Genomic DNA, 22272 nt, shown 5'->3' on the forward strand with positions numbered 1-22272 from the left:
GAACTCAGGAAGATGTCCATGCCTCTCCCCAGAGGTATAACCTATACACCCTAAAAAAGGTATAACCTTCTTTCCCACTCCTTGGCTGATATATTTGTTCAGGTCAGCTACTGCTAAAAAAGAAAAGAAAAATGGCTAAAGTAACTGTGGCTTAAACAAGATATAAGCTTATTTCAGTTTTTGTGTATGTGCATGTGTGTTTTTAGAGGCAAGGTCTTGCTCTGTTGCCCAGGCTAAAGTGCAGTAGTGCAATCTCACTGCAGCCTCAACCTCCTGGGCTCAAGCCATCCTCCCACTTCAGCCTCCTGAGTAACTAAGACTACAGGCACATGCCACCAATACCCGGATACATTTTTAAAAATTTTAAAAATGGGGTCTCCCTGTGCTGCCCAGGTTGGTCTCAAACTCCTGGACTCAAACAATCCTCCTACCTCAGCCTCCCAAAGCCCTGGGATTACAAATATGAGTCACTGTGCCCAGCCCTGTGTGGCTTGGTTTGTGGAGCTGGATATAAGGCCTTGGAAATGGGCATGAGATCTATGAGCTACTGTGCCTGGCCAGAAGTTTATTTCTCTTTCATTTAAGGTTCTGAAACATAAGCAGTCCAGGGCCAAAATGGTGGCTCCACACTGCCAGAGACCCAGGCTCCTTCCATCTGGTTCTTCTGACATCCACGACACATGATTACCGTCTTGTGACCACAGGCGGCTACTTCAGTTCTCACCATCATACCCGCATTCCAGCCAGTGCTGCACACTTCTGCTGGTAGCACTTAGTCACGTGGCCATGCCTATCCGCAAGTGAGGCTGCCAAGTGTTTTTTTGTTTTGTTTTGTTTTTTTTGAGATGGAGTCTTGCTCCGTCACCCAGACTGAAGTGCAGTGGCACAATCTCGGCTCACTGCAACCTCCACTTCCCAGGTACAAGCGATTCTCCTGCCTCAGCCTCCCGAGTAGCTGGGACTACGGGTGTGTGCCACCACATACTGCAAATGCTGCCACGTGTTTTTAGCTAGGAGGCTGTGTTTCCAGCTAAAACTTAAATTTTCTACTACTCAAGGAAGATGGGAAGAATGGAGAGTGGACAGCAACTTCTACTCCAAGGGACAGCAAACGCAAGGTCTGATTTGATAAACGACCCCTACAATCTGGGCCCAGGGAGATGGGAGGAAAGCCCCAGCAATAGAAATCCAGGAATGGGAGCACCCCTGCCACCCTCCTGGCTGGCGACAGGATGAAACAGAGCCTTAGAAATGTGGGTTTGGGCCAGACACAGTGGCTCAAGCCTATAATCCCAGCACTTTGGGAGGCCAAGGCAGGAGGATCACCTGAGGTCAGGAGCTCAAGACCAGCCTGGCCAACATGGTGAAACCCCATCTCTACTAAAAATACAAAAATTAGCTGGGCATTGTGGCATGCACTTGTAGTCCCAGCTACTCAGGAGGCTGAGGCAGGAGAATTGCTTGAACTCAGGAGGCAGAGGTTGCAGTGAGCCAAAATCACGCCACTGCACTCCAGCCTGGGCGACAGAGCGAGGCTCCATCTCAAAAAAAAAAAAAGAAAAAGAAAAAGAAAAGAAATGGGGGTTTGAAGCAGCAGGAATAAGATAAGCTTGGAAAGGTCTGGAGCAATTCTGTCTTCCCCTTCCCCATCATACCCTCTGTTAGGGGTTGAATTATGTCCCCTTGAAAGTTTGTTGAAATCTTAACACCCAGCACTTGTGAATGTGACCTTATTTGGAAATGGGGTCTTTGCACATGTAACCAAGTTCAAATGAGGTCATGCTAGATTAGGTTGAGCCCTGATCCAATGGCTGATGTCCTTATAAGAGGAGAGAAATGTGGGCACAGACAGACAGGGGAAGGCCTTGTGAAGATGGGGGAGAAGTTAGAGTGATACAGCTCCAGCCAAACAATCCCAAGGATTGTCAGCAAACACCGGGATAAGAGAGGAGGCAAGGAAGGATCTTCCCCTCCCGCCTCACAGGGAGCACAGCCCTGCTGACACCTTGATTTTGGACTGTTAGTCTCCAGCACTGTGAGAGAATCAGTTCCTCCTGTGTTAAGCCACCCAGTTTGTAGTCATGTGTTATGGCAGCCCTAGCAAACTGTACGCCACCTTCTCTCCCCTTTCTGGTTCCTTAGGGTCCCATTCTCATGAACCCCCTACTATAATAGACCATAATGTCCTGAGATCCAGAAGTACCTTCTGTTCTAAATCTTCTCATTCTTTTTTTTTTTTTTGAGAGTGCAGTGGCGCAATCTCGGCTCACTGCAACCTCTGCCTCCCTGGGTTCAAGCGATTCTCCTGCCTCAGCCTCCCGAGCAGCTGTGATTACAGGCGCCTGCCACCACGCCCGGCTAACTTTTGTATTTTTAGTAGAGATGGGATTTCACCATGTTGGCCAGGCTGGTCTTGAACTCCTGACCTCAGGTGATCCACCCGCCTCGGCCTCCCAAAGTGCTGGGATTACAGGCGTGAGCCACTGCGCCTGGCCTACCCATTCTTAAAATTGGTCTCGTTGTAAATGTTGCATTGGTAATGATGGGGTGATCCAGACCAGGAGCAAAATATCGGGCCAGACCAGGGTCTGAACATGGAAACAGAGCCAGAGGTGGAGATGTATAAAGACCAGGACAGAAAACCAAAGCAGTCAGTCTGAGGTGAGTACAAACTTGCAGAAGAAAGACCAGGCAGGGCATGTCCACAAAGACCAAAGACAAGTGGGTCCAAGACCAGGCAGGGCATGTCCACAAAGACCAAAGACAAGTGGGTCCAAGACCCAGGCTGTCGACAGAAACAGGAATATACAGGGAGCAAAACCAGGGCCAGGCACAGTGGATCATGCCCATAATCCCAGCACTTTGGGAGGCTGAGGCAGGAGGAACTCTTGAGCCCAGGAGCTCAAGACCAGCGTGGGCAACATAGAAATACCCAGCCTCCACAAAAAATAAAATTTAATTAGCTGGGCATAGTGGTGCAAGCCTGTAGTCCTGGCCACTTGGGAGGCTGAGATAAGAGGATCACTTGAGCAGGAGGCTGAGGCTGCAATAAGCCATGATTGTGCCCCTGAACTCTAGCCTGGGCAACAGAGCAAGACCCTATAAGACACTGATCCCCAACCTTTTTGGCACAAGGGACCGGTTTGGTGGAAGGCAATCTTTCCACGGACAGGGGAGAAGGAGATGGTTTTGGGATAAAGCTGCCACCTCAGATTATCAGACATTAGATTCTCAGAAAGAGCATGCAACCTGGATCCCTCGCATGTGCAGTTCACTTTAGGATTCGCGCTCCAGTGAGAATCTAACGCAGCCGCAGATCTGACAGGAGGCGGAGCTCACGTGTTAATGCTTGCTTGCCCTCCACTCACCTCCTGCTATGCAGCCCAGTTCCTAACAAGCCACAGACCAGTAGCAGTCTGCGGCCCAGGGGTTGGGGATCCCTGCTATAATAGACCTGGGACTTATCCAAGCTCCAGATTCTGATTCCACTGCTTTATACCGGAGAAGCATTTTCAGTTTCCAAACCACTTTCACACAGTGTCTCACCGGGTCTTCAAAAGCAGCCTGCATGAGCTGAGTAGAATGATCATGTAATCTCCAGTTGACTCACAGGCAAAGAAACAGTCAGAAAGGCTAAGTGACTTGTTCAGTGTCACACAACTGCTTCTAAGCAGTGCATATAGAGAAGAGAAAATGGACTTTGGAGTCTGGTAGATGGGGTGAGAGTCAATACAAGGAAGTTATTTGATTTCTATGAGACTGTCTTTTTCCTTGTCCCTCTTTTTTTTTTTTTTTTTTTGAGATGGAGTCTCACTCTGTTGCCCAGGCTGGAGTGCAGTGGTGCGATCTAGGCTCACTGCAACCTCTGCCTCCCGGGTTCAAGCATTCTCCCTGCCTCAGCCTCCCAAGTAGCTGGGATTACAGGCACCCACCACCATGCCCGGCTAATTTTTGTATTTTTAGTAGAGACGGGGTTTTGCCATGTTGGCCAGGCTGGTCTCGAACTCCTGACCTCAGGTAATCCGCCCACCTCGGCCTCAAATTAAATTGAATTGCATGTTATGCTTCAGCTGCTTCTCACTGGCCAAAGGCAGACTATACCCAGGGCTTGTTGTGTGGGGGAGAGCATTAGCAGTGCTTGCCATGGCAGGCTCCCATTTCCCCGTTCTGGACAGACACCCAAACACAGACAGTGTGTAGACATATCTTCGCCAAGAGGCCTTCAAAAGGCCTGGATCTAGGCAGTTTTAAGATGGAAACAGTAAGAAGCACTATTCCCATGCCTTCCCCTGTGCTCCTAGGACCATGTAGGGTGCAATGGAAACACACAGAGGAGAGGAGCTGCTCCTACTCTCCTAGGGTTGAGGATGCAGTCAGCATGCGACTAAGGCCCAGGGACTGCCCGTGAGGACCACAGCCTGCACCTACCTCCATTCCCCAGAAGAAAGTCTGGGAAAGTCAGCCCCCCACATCCTCCTGTACCCAAATTCTGCCTGTTCCCCCTCAGTTCCACTTGATGCAGAGGGTAGGTCAGCTCTGAAAAAGCCCGCTCTTCATTCCCTCTCCTCCAACTCAGCCCTCTCTTCCATGTCATTTCTGTCCCATGCCCAGCTCCAGCTAACAGACTCTGGGGAGGCCAGCGGCTCTAGGGACTCTGTTGTTCTCACGGGCCTGGAAGTCATCATATCTCTGGGTTCAGGGGACAGCTGTTTGTCTTCTACAGTTCAAGTGCTCAGGCCTCATGCTAGCAAAAGCAGCCTGCTCCCATCCAAGGATGTAAATCTCCCTCCACTTGATGCCTGGCCACAAGTTGCTGGAGAAATGACCAGACTGTCAGATTCTATCTGACAATCTGCAGATGGAATCCATAGCCCCAGCACAAGTCTAAACACTGCAAAGGAGTGTGACAGCTGGCGCACGGGCAAGTCCAACAAGACTCAAGCAGTATGAGCTTCTGGACAATGTTCAAGGACAAGTCTACACACCAGGGGCCCCACCTCCAACATCATCATTCTCCCCTGCCTAGCACTGACTGGCCAATTTTATCCAGCGATGTTGGGAGAATATCCAGAGATGGGGAGAGGAGGGCCTCTTATTTGTCAAGCAAGACTTCCTCCTCCACTAACAGCCACAAAGTTGAGCCTTTGCCAAGAAATCTTGCACACCTCAGACGCCAGAGATCTCACCCTGCCCTGGTTGAAAAGGAGAAAGTCATCTTTGGTATGAAAACATCCTGAGAAATAAAACCTGGGCTCCTGGAGAAAAGAGAGCAGCACAGACCAGGTCCAATTCACAGGGAACACCCATATGTGGAAATCTATTGAGCTCCTCCTTGGGGCAGATGGAATTTTATAACTCTAGGGCCCCTGAACCAAGACAACGCATTGCGCACTACATCACAAACACGCAAAACATCTGTGATTTACCGGGCATTCCATAAATCATCCTGGACAATAGTCTTGGCTCATAGAGTTTAAATAGAAACTCACAAAATGATCTAATGATTTCCATAGAAATTTTCTTTACATAGGAAACCTGGCTGATAAGATTCATAAAATGGAAATAAGAGAAAACTGCATCAACAGGCTCAAATTTGTAACTCCAGTTTTACTTTAAGAGGGTAATACAGATTTTTGTAGCTGGGGAAGGTGAGTGGGAAGGTAGAGGTTGTGGAAAGGCTGGGAAACATCAGAATATATTTATGACACAAGACATTTGACCAACCCAAGCAATGCTTTGTGCCTGTGCCTCCAGACACACACACACACACACACACACACACACCATGTAAGGCACCACTGGATTATAGCATGGAGGGGACAAATGCCCCCTGCCCTAAACCTGGCCACAGCCAGCCCATCCCCCTGTGGGCCCTCTGTCCAAGTCCTGTGGGGAGCGTGGCTTTGCTACTCAATGGCAACTGGATTTCAAGAGTTTCAGGAAGGGTGGGGGAGCAAGATATCAAAGGCTCAAGCTCACTCCCCTTCGTCCAGACAGACTTTTCATTTTTTGTTTGATGAAGATTAGGAAGAAAAGAGTGAGGATTAGGCCTAATTTACTGTCTCTGTCAAAAGCCAGTGCAGAGTAAAAGGGAAGGGAGTAAGTGGATTATGAAAAGAAAACAAATGGAGGGAAAGGGGGCCAAGGATGAACTGCATTCAGTGATATTTATTTATCTGATTGCAAAAGGAAAAGAAGGGATCTGTTCTAATGGTTCACCTTCTTATGAACCCTGGAGCTCCCAAAACCCTGGCGAAGTCCTTCTGACACTGCTGTGAGGTAGATTGGGGCCATTCCATGACTAAAGTGAGAGAGGCCAGTGCTTGAGAGCAGTAATAAGGGAACCAGAGATAAAACCCCAAATCTTGGTCTTTTCTACCCTGCTGCTCTCAGCCTGGGCCACAGAGCCTGGAGAACACTAAGGTCTCATCAGGGTTTGGGTGGCAGAAGGAATGGAACCAGGGGAGCTCTCTTTGCCCTAAGCACTCACTGACTGCTCAGGCAAGCCGGGTGATGGGTGCCCCTACCAAAGCCAGCCTGCTGCTCCACGGCAGCTGGACACTACCACTGAGGGAGGAGTGAAGTTCAAGGCTGGGGTTTAGAAAACATCTCTCAGACAGAGAGCAAGAGGATGGTGAAAACCCACTTGGTAAGGATCCCTCCTTGGGTCACATGGCCCAGTCGTCAGGTTCTGGAGGGTAGAGTGTCACAGCCGGGGAATCCCATGGGACTCATTCTGAACAGAGGCCAGAGGTTTTCCACAGGTTCTGATCAACAGAGTTGTTGCTTCTTGTCCTTCAGGCCTAAGAAACTCCCCAAGAAGCCCTGGGAAAAAAAGTGGAGATAATAGACCCTGGGGTGAAAGGAGCAACAGGTGCACTGAGGGGAATGACAGAGATCAGGGACCCTGGAACGCATATTTAGTTACACAAAAACGCCAGGGCACCACCCAGCCACACACGCCCCACCCCATCCCTACTCCAACCCAGCCCAGGGAGCGGGAGGGCACACATCTGCACTCACAGGCTCCTCACTCACAACTGTACTTCATACCGGAAGTGGATTCTCACCTCCACAGCTGTCAAACCTTTGAGAAAACCCAGAACTGAGGCCGAGGGCTTGGGGGGCGGGTGGGGGGGCACTAGCCCTGCCTTCAAGTCCGAGCCAGGTCTAGTGACGGCAAGAAATCGGGGGAGGGGGGCAAAGAACTGAGCTGGAAAACCAAAACTAGAGCCGACCCGGCGCCCTGGCTCCGGCCTGTAATCCTAATGCTTTGGAAGGCTGAGGCAGAAGGATCACTTGAGGCCAGAAGTTCAAGACAAGCCTGGGCAACATAGCAAGACCCCATCTCTACAAGAAATTTTAAAAATAGCTGGGATTGGTGGGGCTCGCCTGTAGTCCCAGATACTCAGGAGGCTGAGGTGGGAGGATCGCTTGAGCCCAGGAGCCAGGAGTTCAAGACTGCAGTGAGCTGAGATCGCGCCACTGCATTCCCGCGTGGGAGACAGAGACGAAACCCTGTCTCTATTTAAAAAAAAAAAAAAATCCCTAAAGCCGACCAGGCGGGGCGAGAGTCCTCGGGACACCGCAGCGCTTTCCGGTGGCGCACCTTAGGTCCTTGGGTGAGGAACGACGGCCCGCTCGCCCTCCTTTGCTTCTACCCTAGTGACTGGATCCGGAAAGAAAAGGACCCTGGGTCCCATTTTGGTTCGCTACTCCTCGTTCCCTTTTCTCTCCAAGCAAAGCCATCCCACCTTCTCCTAATAAACTCCACACTCAAAAAGTTGACCCACGGACACATCGCATGCTTCCCGACCCTGAGCCGCCGGTCCCTCTGCCCCGGTTACCTACCCGTCGAGCCGTTGGCAAAGCCTGGGCTGCGCGGGGCTGGTCCGGGCCGCAGGAACGCCCGAGGGGAAGAGGGCCGGGCGGGCGGCGGCGCAGGGCTCCGGAGACAGGCGACGGCCGCAGCGGCACAGAAGACGGCGGAAGGCGCTGCGAAAGTCCGGGCTGCGGCAGTAGATGAGCGGGTTGAAGGCAGAATTGGCATAACCTAGCCAGTTCAGGGCAAGGAAAGCCGGGCCCGGGACTAGAGAGGGGCCCCCCAGGGCGCGCAGCACGTTGGCCAGAAAGAAGGGCAACCAGCAGAGAGTGAAGGTGCCCATGATGAGACCCAAGGTGCACAGGGCCCGGTGTTCCCGGAGAGGCAGGAGGCGCGCGGGCCGCCGGCTGCAGGCGGGCACCCCTTCGGGCGGAGCGCACGTCCCCACCGGGGCCGGGGCCAGAGAGCGCGACGGCGCCGGCGGAGACTCCTCGGGCGGAAAGCGGCCCAGCTCCCCGCGCAGCAAGCGCAGCTGGCGCGTAGCCACCACGAAAACCCGCGCGTAGACGAAGAGCATCACGAGAAGAGGAAGGTAGAAGGAGACGGAGGAGGACAGCAGCACGTAGGGCATGTTGGAGGCGAAGGCACAGCAGCGCGGGTTGGAGTGGCAGCGCTGCGCCTCGGCGTCGGCCCCTACGCGCCACCACTGGCTCATGATGGGCGCAAACGACACCGCGGCCGACACGACCCACACCAGGACCACAGCTGTCCGGGCGCGGCGCTTGGTGACCAGTGCGCCGTAACGCAGCGGGTTGGTCACAGCCAGGTAGCGGTCCACCGCCAGGGCGCACAGGGTTTCGATGCTGGCGGTCACACACAGCACGTCCACCGAGGTCCACAGCTCGCAGCCAGTGGCGCCCAACGGCCAGTGGCCAGTCAGCGCCAAGGTGGCCGCCGGCGGCACCACCAGGAGTCCCATCACCAGGTCGGCTGCGGCCAGCGAAGTCACGAACACGTTGGTCATGGTCTGGAGTCTCGGAGTCCGGGCGATGGCCACGATGACCAGCAGGTTGCCTCCCACGGTGGCCAGCACCGCCAGCGCCAGCAGCGCCCCGGCCAGGGCCGCCGCCCACGGCACCCCTGGCAGCCCACTGGTGTTGGCGGTATTGGGCGCCAGGGTGGGGAGGTCCGGCCATGGGGCAAGAGAGCTGTTCTCGTGAGGCCACGGAGCCATTCCCGGGTCGCGCGTGAGGCGGTAGGGAAAGAAGGAAGGAGGGGGTCTCCCAAATCACCTGGCTCAGGGGAGGGGACAGCAAGGCGTGAGAGCGACTTCCCCAGCCTGGGCCATCTTCTCTAGCTGTCCCAGCCAGAGCGCTCAGCCTCCCCCCACCCCAACTCCCTCGGTGCCACCGCTCTTGGGGGAGGAGTAGCGACGCTTAAAGGGGCAGCTGCCTATAGTCTGGAGGGGCCTCTGGAGCCGAATTGGAGAGTGGGGAGGATGGCCAATGCGATGCTCCACGTTTCCTTTAGCTAAATCTGGAGGAAGGGACACCGTGGTTCCTCTGCCACCATCTGTCCACCCCTGCCGTGGCCAGGCTCCTGGACTCAGCATAGCACTCCCTGGGCACTGGCTTACTGGAGCCCTGCACCTCCTTTCCCAGAAGTTCCCACAGCAAGGCAGGGGAAGGAGAGAGGAGAGTGCTCCCATCCCCACCCTTTATGTATCAGAGGCAAAGGTAACCCGCTGGAGTCAAGCAAAGGATTCACAGGAGCCCCGCATCCACTTGGGTGGCCTCCCCTAAGGTATTTTAAATTAAGTAATAGGGCTCAGCCAGTATCTCCTCTCCCAAGACCTCAGCTTGGTGAGATCTGTCTCCTTTCCCTTCTGTTTCAGTTACCTTCTCTTTCCTTCTAGCTTTTTGTTTTTTTTAATATTCTCAGGTACTGAGGAAATTTACCATATTTCAAGTCTCTCTCTCTCTTTCTCTATTTTTCCCAGGCTGGCTTTGAACTCCTGGGCTCAAGCCACCCTCCTGTCCCAGCCTCCTGAGTAGTTGGAATTGCAGGCGTGAACCACTAGGAGGCTCAGGAGTCTTTTTCTTTTTCTTTTTCTTCTCTTTTTTTTTTTTTTTTTTTTTTTTTTTTTTGAGACGGCGTCTCGCTCTGTCACCCAGGCTGGAGGCTGGAGTGCAATGATGTGATGTCGGCTCACTGCAATCTCCACCTCCCGGGTTCAAGCGCTTCTCCTGCCTCAGCCTCCCAAGTAGCTGGGACTGCAGGCACCCGCCAGCATGCCCAACTAATTTTTATATTTTTAATAGAGACGGGGTTTCACCATGTTGGCCAGGATGGTCTCGATCTCCTGACCTCGTGATCCGCCCGCCTCAGCCTCCCAAAGTGCTGGGATTACAGGCGTGAGCCATCGCGCCCGGCCAGGAGTCTTTTTCATTGCTAGCTCTGGATTTGCATTTGGATTTGGCACTATGTAGTCTGGGATGCTGAAGAATTTCAATTTCTCCATCTTCCCCACTCTGCACTGCCCCTTCCATGCACCTTTCCACCTAGAGATTTTCTAGATAGCCCCTTCTCTTAAAATCTTTCTGTTATAAAGACATATTAAAAATGGATGAATCAACAGGTGGGCGCGGTGGCTCACTCCTGTAATCCCAGCACTTTGGGAGGTCGAGGTGGGCAGATCACCTGAGGTCAGGAGTTCAAGACCAGCCTGAACAACAAGGAGAAACCCTGTCTCTACTAAAAATACAAAAAAAAAAAAAAAAATTAGCCGGGTGTGGTGGCGCATGCCTGTAATCCCAGCTACTCAAGAGCTGAGGCAGGAGAATCTCTTGAACCTGGGAGGCAGAGGTTGCAGTGAGCCGAGATCACACCATGGCACTCCCGCCTTGGCAACAAGAGCGAAACTCCATATCAAAAAAAAAAAAAAAAAAAAGAAAGGATGAATCAAGAGGCTGAGAGGAGAGGATCGCTTGAGCCCAGGAGTTCAAGGTTACAGTGATCTGTGATCATGCTACTACTGCACTCCAGCTTGGACGACGGCAAGAAGCAAGACCCTATTTTTTAAAAAAATGGGTAAATGGGTGACTGGGTATGAGGCAGGTCCACCATCCCCCCAAACTCTACACAACTCTTCCATTGCCATCTCCCCAATGGTAAGTGTTCGCTCCACTTCCTTTAGGTTTTTATTTATTTGTTTTTTGAGATGAAATTTTGCTCTTGTTGCCCAGGCTGGAGTGCAGTGGCACAATCTCTGCTCACTGCAACCTCCACTTCCCAGGTTCAAGCAATTCTTCTGCCTCAGCCTCCCAAGCCTCCCAGCCTCCCAAGTAGCTGGGATGAGCATGTGCCACCAAGCCCAGCAAATTTTTGTATTTTTAGTAGAGACGGGGTTTCACCATGTTGGCCAGGCTGGTCTCAAACTCCTGACCTCAGATGATCCACCCGCCTCGGCCTCCCAGAATGCTGGGATTACAGGTGTGAGTCACCGTGTCTGGACTTCCTTAAGGATTTCATTCATTAACTTTTAAAAACTAGAAGGTGTTGAGGAATTCATGCGTTCATTTTTGAGCGTGTGTGGTGGCAGGCCTGGTGTTTCAAAGCCTCTGAAGTCTCTTAGGCGGTTCCACCAGAGGCTTCCCTCTTCCTCTTCCCTTCTCCCTGCCCTCACTCAAGACTTGCAAGGCTTCCTTTTTCCAGCCCCTGCTCTCTCAATCTCTAAACCAGTTCCTCTCAGATTGCGTATGGGGAGGGGGGCGCTGGAAAATAAAGCCCCAGGGTTCAAGTGGAGAGGCAGGAAGATGTGACACCTTATCAGGGACTATCAGGACCTGATTCTTGAGCTATCATGCTTCCTCCTCTGAAACAATGGGACAAAGGGGGAAAAAATTATCATGGAAAATGCCTCCAGGGCTATGCCCTGGCAGGTCTCTGAACAGCTCTATATTTCGAAAGAACACTTTGTAGTCACTGGTATGAAAAATCCCTCTGGGAGGCTGAGCTGGGGGCTGGGAGTTAGGAAGGTTGCAGGGGAATTCAGAACCTAAAATTATCCCCAAGGAAAAAGAACCAGCCTCGTCTCCCAGGGACCCAGCTGCTCACCCATGAGCAGGGTTTGTCTTGGGCTCCCAAGCAAGTGACTTCTATGCCCATGAAGAACCCCAAGCAGGCCTTTGGATCCATGGAAATCCATGGGGGTGAAAGTGAAGAGGCAGCCTCTGGCCCCTTCCACCTCTTACTGCCCCCACTCAAGTCATGACAGAGTGGTGCAGGCCCCACTGGGCATAGAGTCTTGGCTGTGGCTTCCTGTTGACCATCAAGGCAGTCACTCCCAAATAGGGTTTTGCAGCACCCCAGAGTGTTGTTGCCAGTTATCTCAAAGGGATACCATAAGATTCCCAAAAAGTAATCTCTAAAATCAATGCATGCCATTCAGCAATTTTTTTCCAGGACATCAGCATTGGAGGGGGAAGGGAAAGGGGTGCCGGAAAGTGAAGCAACCTCAATGATGTCAATGCCTTAGGGGTGACCTTGTAATTTGGAAGAAGTGTGTAAAAATGTTTAACATTTTCAAAAAAGACAGGATTTCTCAAACCACCTGAGTGTGCCTGAGTTTGGGGAATGATTAGGCCAATAACCAAACGACACTGTAAGAAGAGAAATTTCTGACTCCGGTTAGGGATGGTTTTATGAGCAAATCCATCAATGTTGAGACACTTGGCTTCCTCCTCCTCTGCCAACCCATCCCTGCTCTCATTCCTCAGTCTGGTTTTCCCCCGCCCAAGCAGATGGCAGGGGGAAGGGCTCCCTCTTTTGCCACCTTAGTCTATAGACTATTGGGTCTCTTTTGTGATTTTGTGTTTTATAACTTAATGTTTTGAATAGATTATACGTGCACATTATTCAACCATCAAAATATAACAAATGCATATAATAGAGACTTGCCTTCATCCCAGTTTTCATCTCCCTAGCAGGTAACTACCATTAGTTACCATTAGTAAACCAGAGGGATAAACTCTGCTTTATCCCTCAGCTCATATTTTATATAGATACAAGTCAATACAAATATATATATTCTTTTATCCTTTCTTTTCTATACAAATAGCAGTCATATATACCCACTGTTCTGCACCTTGCTTATTTTAATTTGACTATGTATCTGTGATCCTTCCAGATAGATATACAAAAGTGTCTCGTTTTCTTTTTCTTTCTTTCTTTCTTTTTTTTTTTTTTGAGACAGAGTCTTTGTCACCCAGGATGGAGTGCAGTGGTGCGATCTCGGTTCACTGCAACCTCCACTTCCCAGGTTCAAGCGATTCTCCTGCCTCAGCCTCCCAAGTAGCTGGGACTACAGGCGCGTGCCACCACACCCGGCTAATTTTCGTAGTTTTAGTAGAGACGGGGTTTTGCAATGTTGGCCAGGCTGGTCTCAAACTCCTGACCTCTGATGATCCACCCACCTGGGCCTCCCAAAGTGCTAGGATTACAGGTATGAGCCACCGTGCGCAGCCAAAATCATCTCATTTTCAGTATCCCATTGTATGGTTATATGATTGTCTATGAAACCAGTCTGCTACTGATAGACATCGAGCTTACTTCTTATCTTTACTAACAGATGATGTTGCAATGAATAACTTAAACACATGTCATTTCACCTGTATGTGAGTATATTCTACAAATAGATTTTGCTATGTTATAAGGTCTATGCATTTGCAAATTTGAAAGATACTGCCAAATGGTCTTCCCCTGGGGATGTACCCAATTATACTCTCACCTTCATTTTTGATGGTCAGCAGAGGGGTGGAGACAGCTGGCCTACTGCTCTGGGAAGTCGTCCTAATGACTGGCCCGAGGGGAATTAGTACTGCCTGGGCCGGAGAGGTCATCCAACTCGGGATAGAAGTGTACATTGCCCAGAGAGAGCACTGTGCTGGCCCTCAGCCCCCAGATGACCTTTGTTCTGTGCCCTTGGAAGCAGGCAGCGTCTGTGGGCCTCTGAATGCACTGAGTTCAGGCCCTCAGGCTGCTGTTTACGTGTTGGTGCTCGGGGGTTATGTGCCAGGGAGAATAGCTCTGTGATTTAGAATATGTGTCTGGCAGAGCCAGAAGTGGCAGCAGCCGCCTGATGAGCAGAAGTTCTAACAGCAGGGACGAGTACTCTCTCCTGTGAACATCATGATTGGGTGCATGTATGTGTGTGTCTGTATATGTTCATGTGACATGGACTAAAGAAGCCAAAAAGAGTTCAGGTGATCGCAGCCTTATACCCTGTCTAAGACTACATGAGTAACAGGCAGTTCTATTCTAACATTCATAATCCACCCCTCTGGCTTTAAAGTTCTTGGAATGGAGCAAAAACTAGGTGGAAGTTTTTGCTACCCCTTTACCCTGTCTCTCCTCTCCATTGCCCACAGCAACCATCCATTCATTTTTATGAAATCATGTGTGTATACGTGGCCTCTGAGCAGCTGGTTTGGTGTTTGCTGTTTCTTCTTTCGTCACAAATAGTCTAGGGGCACAGGGTGGAGGTGGCAGAGCATAAGCACTAAAAACAGTCTTAACGGTCAAATCCAGCACCAACACTTTACAGAATTGAAAACCTGAGGCCCAGGCTCGGTGCGGTGGCTCACGCCTGTAATCCCAGCACTTTGGGAGGCCGAGGCAGGAAGATCACTTGAAGTCAGGAGTTCGAGACCAGCTTGGCCAACATGGTGAAACCCTCTCTCTACAAAACTACAAATATTAGCCAGGCGTGGTGGTGGGCACCTATAATCCCAGCTACTCAGGATGTAGAGGCTTGAGAATCGCTTGAATCCGGGAGGCGGAGGATGCAGTGAGCCTAGATCAGGCCACTGCACTCCAGCCTAGGTGGCAGAGCGAGACTCTGACTCAAAAAATAAATAAATAAATAAAATAAAAAATAAAGAAAAGAAAACCTGAGGCCCAGAGAGGAAATGGAGGCTTGTCCATTATAACACAGTAGAGGTTTGTTTCTTTTTTTTTTTTCATCTTGTGGAAAGTGTGCAGTAAAGGTTCATTTCTAACAGGTACACAGGCATCCAAGGAGCTGGTCCCTTTTCCAAAACAACTTCCTTCACTCCCAGCCAGGCTGTGGCTGGTGCCACCTGCCAGTCTGCCTTCTCCAGGCCCCCACCATGGCAATGGCCCACCATCTAACCAGAAGGCAGAGAGATAAAAACTATCAGAACTGAAAAGAAGCCCCTAAGCTAAGACTTTCCTTGTATTCTGTAATGTGGCACAGCCAACTCTGCACACACCTGATTTGTTTCCCAAGGTCAGATCCAGAGGACTTGAAGAGGAGACAGAAGGGATCTCCTTTATGCGGAAACCAAAGGCATTCTGGTGCCTAAGGACTGGCCTGGAATGAAAGCCTTATGCCTGGGGAGACAGGGGTGGACAGGGAGTGTGTTCTAGCAGTGCCTTCTCTTTTAGCTCCTGGTCATAAATGGAAGAAGGGACCAAGAAATGCTTCTTTCTCTCCTGAGGTAGGAAGAGAAATCCTTCTTCCAGTTTCTGAATAATCATTGAACTTTTGCAAGTGGCACGAAGGAAGGAAGAAAGGAAGGAAGGAAGGAAGGAAGGAAGGTCATTGAGATCCCTGACTATTGGAGAAGCTGCTCCCCAGAGGCTGGGAGAGGTCACAAGTCCCACCTACAACCCAGGCCCAAATGCTTAGGCTTCCTTCCAGGAGGTAAGAGAGGGATCAAGCCAGAGGGGGAAAGAGAAAGCAGTGACGCAGGATTTTTTTTTTTTCTTTGAGACAGAGTTTCACTCTCGTTGCCCAGGCTGGAGTGCAATGGTGCCATCTCGGCTCACTGCAACCTCCGCCTCCCAGGTTCAAACGATTCTCCTGCCTCAGCCTCCTGAGTAGCTGGGATTACAGGTCTGTGCCACCACGCCCGGCTAATTTTTGTATTTTTAGTAGAGATGAGGTTTCACCATGTTGACCAGGCTGGTCTTGAGCTCCTGACCTCAGGTGATCCACCTGCCTCGGCCTCCCAAAGTGCTGGGATTACAGGCGTGAGCCACCATGCCCAGCTGATGCAGGATTTTTCTCGGCCACTTTGCCAACTAGGGAGACCTCCAGGCTGGCAACAACCCCCCTTCCCGCCACTGCCCCCTGTGTTATAGATTGCACTTGCAATCAGCGGTTCCCAAGCTCCTGTCCTGCATCCAAGAAGAATGAGGTAAGGCTGACAATTAGAAGGGTGAGGATGGGTGGAGAAGGATTTTGTTGAGCAATGGAACAGCTCTCAGCGGAGCAGGGATGTTGGGGGTGGGGCTCGTTCTCCACCCCTGCAGTCAGGTGGTTTCTGTCTCAGTGTGGCTGAGTCTGGGGCTTTTATGGACTCAAAATGGGGATTGCGTGCTGATTGGTTTGTAAGTATGCAATAAAGGTTAAAGTGAAGACACCACTCAAAGGTGGGGCATGGACAGTGTAGAAAACCAATTAGGAAAGGGTAGGTGAATGTAAAATAGGTGAAGGGTGGGGATTAATAAGAGGAAAGCACACCAAGACAGGTTCTCAATCCGGTCCGTGGATTTGGCTTGTAGCTTGGCTTTCAGGCTTTAAAATATCTTCGGCTTGGAGGTGTGGTTTTACCAGGGACCTGCCCCTATCTGCCTAGGCATTTGTCTGCCTCCTGCCACCATTAGCAGGAGGGGTTGCCCACCAACCCAGTGGTAAGTTTCTAGCATCGCCTTTCAAGTCACCCCTAGATGCTGCTTTGGCTGGCTTTTTTGCATCCACCCAAGCTGGAGTGCAGTGGCATGATCTCGGCTCCCTGCAACCTCTGCCTCCCAGGTTCAAAAATTCCCCTGCCTCAGCCTCCCAAGTAGCTGGGACTACAGGCGCACATCACCATGCCCAGCTAATATTTGTATTTTTAGTAGACACAGGGTTTCACCACGTTGGCCAGGCTGGTCTCGAACTGCTGACCACAAGTGATCTGCCCACCTCAGCCTCCCAAAGTGTATTTATTTATTTTATAGACAAGGTATTGCTTTGTCACCCAGGCTGGAGTACAGTGGTTCAATCAGAGTTCACTGCAGCCTTGAACTCCCAGGCTCAAGTGATCCTCCCTCCTCAGCCTCCTAAGTAGCCGGGGCTATAGGTACCCCCCACCATGCTTACTATTTTCTTTTATGTTTTGTAGAGCTGGAGTCTTACTCTCTTGCCCAGGCTGGTCTCGAACTCCTGACATCAAGTGATCTTCCCACCTCAGCTTCTCAAAGTGCTGAGATTACAGGTGAGAGCCACCCACTTTCTTTGATGGAAGGAGGCAGCACAGAGGAGGGCAGATCCTCCATGCTGCTTGGTCCATGCTCTCCTCTCCCTTCCTTCCCTAGGAGGGAAAGCTCAGACAAGGCTGGAACCTTTCTGCCTCCCAAAGAAGCTGGTACTAGAGCTAAAACACTCTCTGATCCCTTCCCTCCTACCAACCACATCTTTCCCCTGGGAAGCAAGTGCTGGGGAAAGAGCAGCTGGTGCTGGGAGGGAAAGAAGACAGGACACTGAGGATGGCTCCTCCCCAGTGGGGAAGCCAGTGCTGGGTTTTATCAAATGCCTTTAATTAAGAAAGGAGTGAGGAGCTTTCCTGGCTGCAAAGAGGAGGGAAGCGGAGCCCCCCATGCCCTGGCACATGGCTGAGGGCCCCTCAAGAAAGCATCAAGAGAATGGTCAGGATCCAGATGCCAGTGGGAGAGGGTGTGGTGGGAGAAAAGAGAAGTGTTTCCTGTTTTTGAAGAAGTCATGGATGGGAAAAATGCTACTTTTTTTTTTTTTTCAGTCCCAAGAGGTGGCAGGGCATCTTGCTTTCCAGTCAGGATCGGATTCTCTTCCCCACCATGATAAATTGAAAATGGGCCGGCCGGGTGTGGTGGCTCACGCCTATAATCCCAGCAGTTTGGGAGGCCAAGGCGGAGGATCACAAGGTCAGGAGTTTGAGACCAGCCTGGTCAACATAGTGAAACTCCGTCTCTACTAAAAATACAGAAAAAATTAGCCAGGCAGAAGAATCACTGGAACCCAGGAAGCGGAGCTTGCAGTGAGCCGAGATTGTGCCACTGCACTCCAGCCTGGGCAACAGTGTGAGACTCCATCTCAAAAAAGAAGAAAAGAAAAGAAAAGGAAAAAGAAAAGAAAATGGGCCAGGCGTGGTGGCTCACACCTGCAATCTTAGCATTTTGGGAGGCCAAGGAGAGAAGATCACTTGAGGCCAGGAGCTTGAGACCAGCCTGGACAACATAGCAAGACCCCACCTCTGCAAAAAAAATATAAAATAAATAGCCAGGCACGGTGGCATGCACCTGTAATCCTAGCTACCTGGGAGGCTGAGATGGGATGATTGCTTGGGCCCAGGAGTTGTAGGTTACAGTGAGCTATGATGGCACTGCTGCACTCCAGCTTGGGCAGAAGAGTGAGACCCTGTCTCTAAAATAAATCAATAAATAGGAGGGGAGGAAGAGAAGCCACTCAGCCTAAGTCATCACAGGACAACCTGGCTGGTAGGGCTGCAGCACCCTGGGGCATCCAGCCTTTCCTTCACTCCTCACACTTTTTCCAAGCCCCTACTTGTCCTTGGCCAGTCTGCACCTTCAGTGTGCTGATGGAGAGGTGACTAGGACCCAGTCCCTGCCCCTGGGTAGGGAGCTCCCAGCCCCACAGAGAAAGTTTAGTTTTTACTTTGTTCCGCCAAAGGAGTCTTGCCAGTCCTGTGGGAGAGGCAGCTTTCGGCATAGATATTGGTAGGGTGGCTTTATCCCATCACAGAGAGGGGAAGGAAAGCAAGTAAAGGCATCTCCTGGGAAGACAAAGTTTAATACATATTTAATTTAATCCTGACATATTTAATTTTTTTTTTTTTTGAGACAGAGTTTCGTTCCGTTGCCCAGACTGGAGTGCAGTGGGAGGCCTCAGCACACTGCAGCCTCCACTTCCTAGGTTCAAGCGATTCTCCTGCTTCAGCCTCCTGAGTAGCTGGGATCACAGACGCCCACCAACATGCCTGGCTAATTTTTATATTTTTAGTAGAACCAGGCCAGGCTGGTCTTGAACTCCTGACCTCAAGTGATCTGACTGCCTCGGCCTCCCGAAGTGCTGGGATTACAGGGGTGAGCCACCATGCCCAGCTCACCTGCCCCTCACCAAGAGTCATCACATCCATATACATAGTCATGTACACCCAGTGGGTGGGTCCCCCCACTCACAGATGCAAGCCCACACCTCCACGTGAAAGCCCAGAGACTGTACTCCACATGGGAATAAGCTGGGAATGAAGCGCCAGACCCCATGGCTGCAGAAAGCTCCAACCCTGGTGCAGAAGCGGAACCAGGTCAGGGGCCGGCACACTTGGCTGCATCTGTCACCACTCATCTCTGAGCCCTGGTGCTAGTGGCACAAACCTTTAGGTCCCCAGTCTGTCGTGGGAAAGTCCTTTGAAAGCATGAAAGGCAGAGCAACATAAATTAAACCCAGCAGCACAACCCCTGCTTGCTCAGAGGGAACAAGTCGCTGGATAGCAAGCTCTTCAAGTCTCAATGTCATTAAACAAGGACTGAGAAAGAATGCCTGCCCTGATGCGTCAATTACCCATCCATCAGTCAGCAAGTACGGGACACAGCTATGTGCTAGGCACCAGGCTAGGGCCAGGTGCTGGAACATACCAAGAGGTGTCAGACACAATGGCCACCTTCAGATTCCACTCTAGAGGGAGAGGCTTAAACATAAGAAGTAACTGCCAAATGACTAGGGCAGAGGAGGGAAGCGAGTGCCAGTGAAGGTGGGATGCCAGCGAAGGAGAAACCACTCCCAGAGGGCATGGTCAGAAAAGACTTCATGAAGAGGAGGAATTGGAGTTGAATGTTAACAAACGATTGGGGCTGGGCGTGGTGGCTCGCATCTGTAATCCCAGCACTTTGGGAGGCTGAGGTGGGCAGATCACTTGAGGTCAGGAGTGCGAGACCAGCCTGGCCAACATGGTGAAACACCATCTCTACTAAAATTACAAACATTACCAGGCATGGTGGCGCATGCCTGTAATCCCAGCTGCTTGGGAGGCTGAGGCAGGAGAATCGCTTGAACCTGCCAGGCGGAGGATGAAGTGAGCCGAGATCATGCCACTGCACTCCAGCCTGGGTGACAGAGCAAGACTCTGTCTCAAAAATAAAACAAAACAAAAAAACAAATGATTAGGATGTGGAAAGGCACAGGAAAGGGAAATTGGCATCCAGATGGTGGGACTCGCATACACAAAAGTGCAGAGGTTCCAGGCCAGGCGCAGTAGCTCACACCTGTAATCCCAGCACTTTGGGAAGCCAAGGTGGGCAGATCACCTGAGGTCAGGTGTTCAAGACCAGCCTGGCCAACGTGGTGAAACCACGTCTCTACTAAAAATACAAAAATTAGCCAGGCATGGTGGTGCATGCCTGTAGTCCCAGCTACTCTGGAGGCTGAGGCAAGAGAATAGCTTGAATCCAGGAGGTTGCAGTGAGCCGAGATCGCGCCACTGCCCTCCAGCCTGGGCAACAGAGTGAGACTCTGTCTCAAAAAAAAAAAAAACAAAAGTGCAGAGGTTCGGGATTGGGGTGGCTTCTTGGAAGAGAGTCCCACTGATTTTTACTCAGTGTTCTCATCCTCCACTCTGGATGCCTGACCTTTATCCATTCACTGCTTGTTGTTTTCAAACTTATAGGCTTTTTTTTTTTTTAAATATGTACAGGGTCTCATTCTGTTGCCCTGGCGGGAGTGCAATGGTGTGATCAAAGCTCACAGCAGCCTCAAACTCCTGGGCTCAAGCGACCCTCCTGCCTCAGCCTCCTAGGTTGCTGGGACTACAAGCACACACCGCCACACCCAGCTAATTTAAAAAAAATTTTTTTTTTTGTAGAGATGGGTCTCTCTGTATAGCCCAGGCTGGTCTCAAACTCCTGGCCTCAACCAGTACTCCTGCCTTTGCCTCCCAAAGTGCTGGGACAAACTTACAGACCTGACACTCATTATGTTTTGGTCTTAGCCTCTCATCTTGAATTTGACAGAAGTGACACCTTCCTACAGGTCATATTATCTCCTGAAAAGTTTTCTCATTCCCAAGGCCAGCGATCCCACCACAGGCTTCCTGGAACCACATCCTCTTCCCCACTGAACCTGCCACTAGGACCTGCATCCATCAGCACCTGCCACATGGTGCCATTTCCACCTGGTACACCAGCATGAGAGGACGCTGTGAGCCTCCTATGGAGATGTTCCCATGGGGGTCTTTTCCTGCTGGAGTTTCCCAGAGGCTGTAGCACACCAGGAAGAAGAATAAATCAAAAAGGAGTGCTGGCCGGGCATGGTGGCTCATGCCTGTAATCCTAGCACCTTCGGATGCTAAGGTGGGTGGATCACCTGAGGTCAGGAGTTCGAGACCAGCCTGGTCAACATGGTGAAACCCCATCTCTACTAATAATACAAAAATTAGCTGGGTGTGGTGGCGCAGGCCTGTAATCTCAGCTACTTGGGAGGCTGAGGCCAGAGAATTGCAGTGAGCTGAGATCGTGCCACTGCACTCCAGCTTGGGCAACAGAGCGACACTCCATCTCAAAAAAAATAAAAAAAAATAAAAAAGAGTACTGCTGGGCGCAGTGGCTCATTCCTGTAATCTCAGCACTTTGCAAGGCCGAGGCAGGCAGATTACGAGGTCAAGAGTTCGAGACCAGCCTGGCCAACATGTTGAAACCCTGTCTCTACTAAAAATACAAAAATTAGCCGGGCATGGTGGCACGTGCCTGTAGTCCCAGCTACTCGGGAGGCTGAGGCAGGAGGATCGCTTGAACCTGGGAAGCAGAGGTTGCAGTGAGCCGAGATCACGCCACTGCACTCCAGCCTGGGCAACAGAGTGAGACTCCATCTCAAAAAAAAAGGAGCGTTAATGGAACACTGTCCAGCCAGCTGTTGTAGGGACAATGTAGCCTGTGATGTCAGGGATAAGAAGGTCTCCTCCTCCAAGGGAAAAAGATGTTTTCACCTTAAAATTTCATCATTAGGCTGGGAATGGTGGCTCATTCCTATAATCCCCGCACTTTGGGAGGCAGAGGTGGGTGGGTAGATCTCTTGAGGCTGGCATTCCAGACCAGCCTAGGCAACATAGTGAGACCTCATTTCTACAAAAAATAGAAAAAATTAGCCAGGTGTGGTGGTGCACGCCTGCAGTCCTAGCTACTTGGGAGGCTGAGGTGGGAGGACCCCTTGAGCCTGGGAGGTCAAGGTTTGCAGTGAGCTGTAATCACACCACTGTGCTCCAACCTGGGCAGCAGAGCGAAACCCTGTCTCAAAACAAAAAATTAAAAATAAAGATAAAATAAAATAAAAATTCATCATTATAAATTCATGCTTTTTAACTGAAGATATTATCTCGTATTAAAATGGAAAAACT

General features: G+C 50.9%; 1 protein-coding gene across 1 annotated transcript; it reads right to left on the minus strand.

Annotated features, from left to right (window-relative positions):
* Nucleotides 1–5587: 5587 nt before the first annotated feature.
* ADRB3 (adrenoceptor beta 3) lies at nt 5588–9186 on the minus strand. The gene is made up of 2 exons (XM_519708.7): nt 7852–9186; nt 5588–6825 (listed from the first exon to the last, which is right to left on the minus strand). Exons 1-2 carry the CDS (start codon nt 9054–9056, stop codon nt 6804–6806), a joined length of 1227 nt encoding a protein of 408 aa, XP_519708.3. The 5' UTR covers nt 9057–9186; the 3' UTR covers nt 5588–6803.
* Between the last annotated feature and the right edge of the window lie 13086 nt (nt 9187–22272).

This window comes from Pan troglodytes, chromosome 7 (genome assembly GCF_028858775.2).
Source record: "Pan troglodytes isolate AG18354 chromosome 7, NHGRI_mPanTro3-v2.0_pri, whole genome shotgun sequence".
NCBI classification, from domain to species: Eukaryota; Metazoa; Chordata; class Mammalia; order Primates; family Hominidae; genus Pan; species Pan troglodytes.

Coding starts and splice junctions, on each gene's coding strand:
- ADRB3 (XM_519708.7), bottom strand. CDS start 9,056: ATGGCTCCGTGGCCTCACGAGAACAGCTCTCTTGCCCCATGGCCGGAC. Junction 6,826..7,851: donor CTTTGCCAACGGCTCGACGG/GTAGGTAACCGG, acceptor TTTTTTTCCCAG/GGCTTCTTGGGGAGTTTCTT.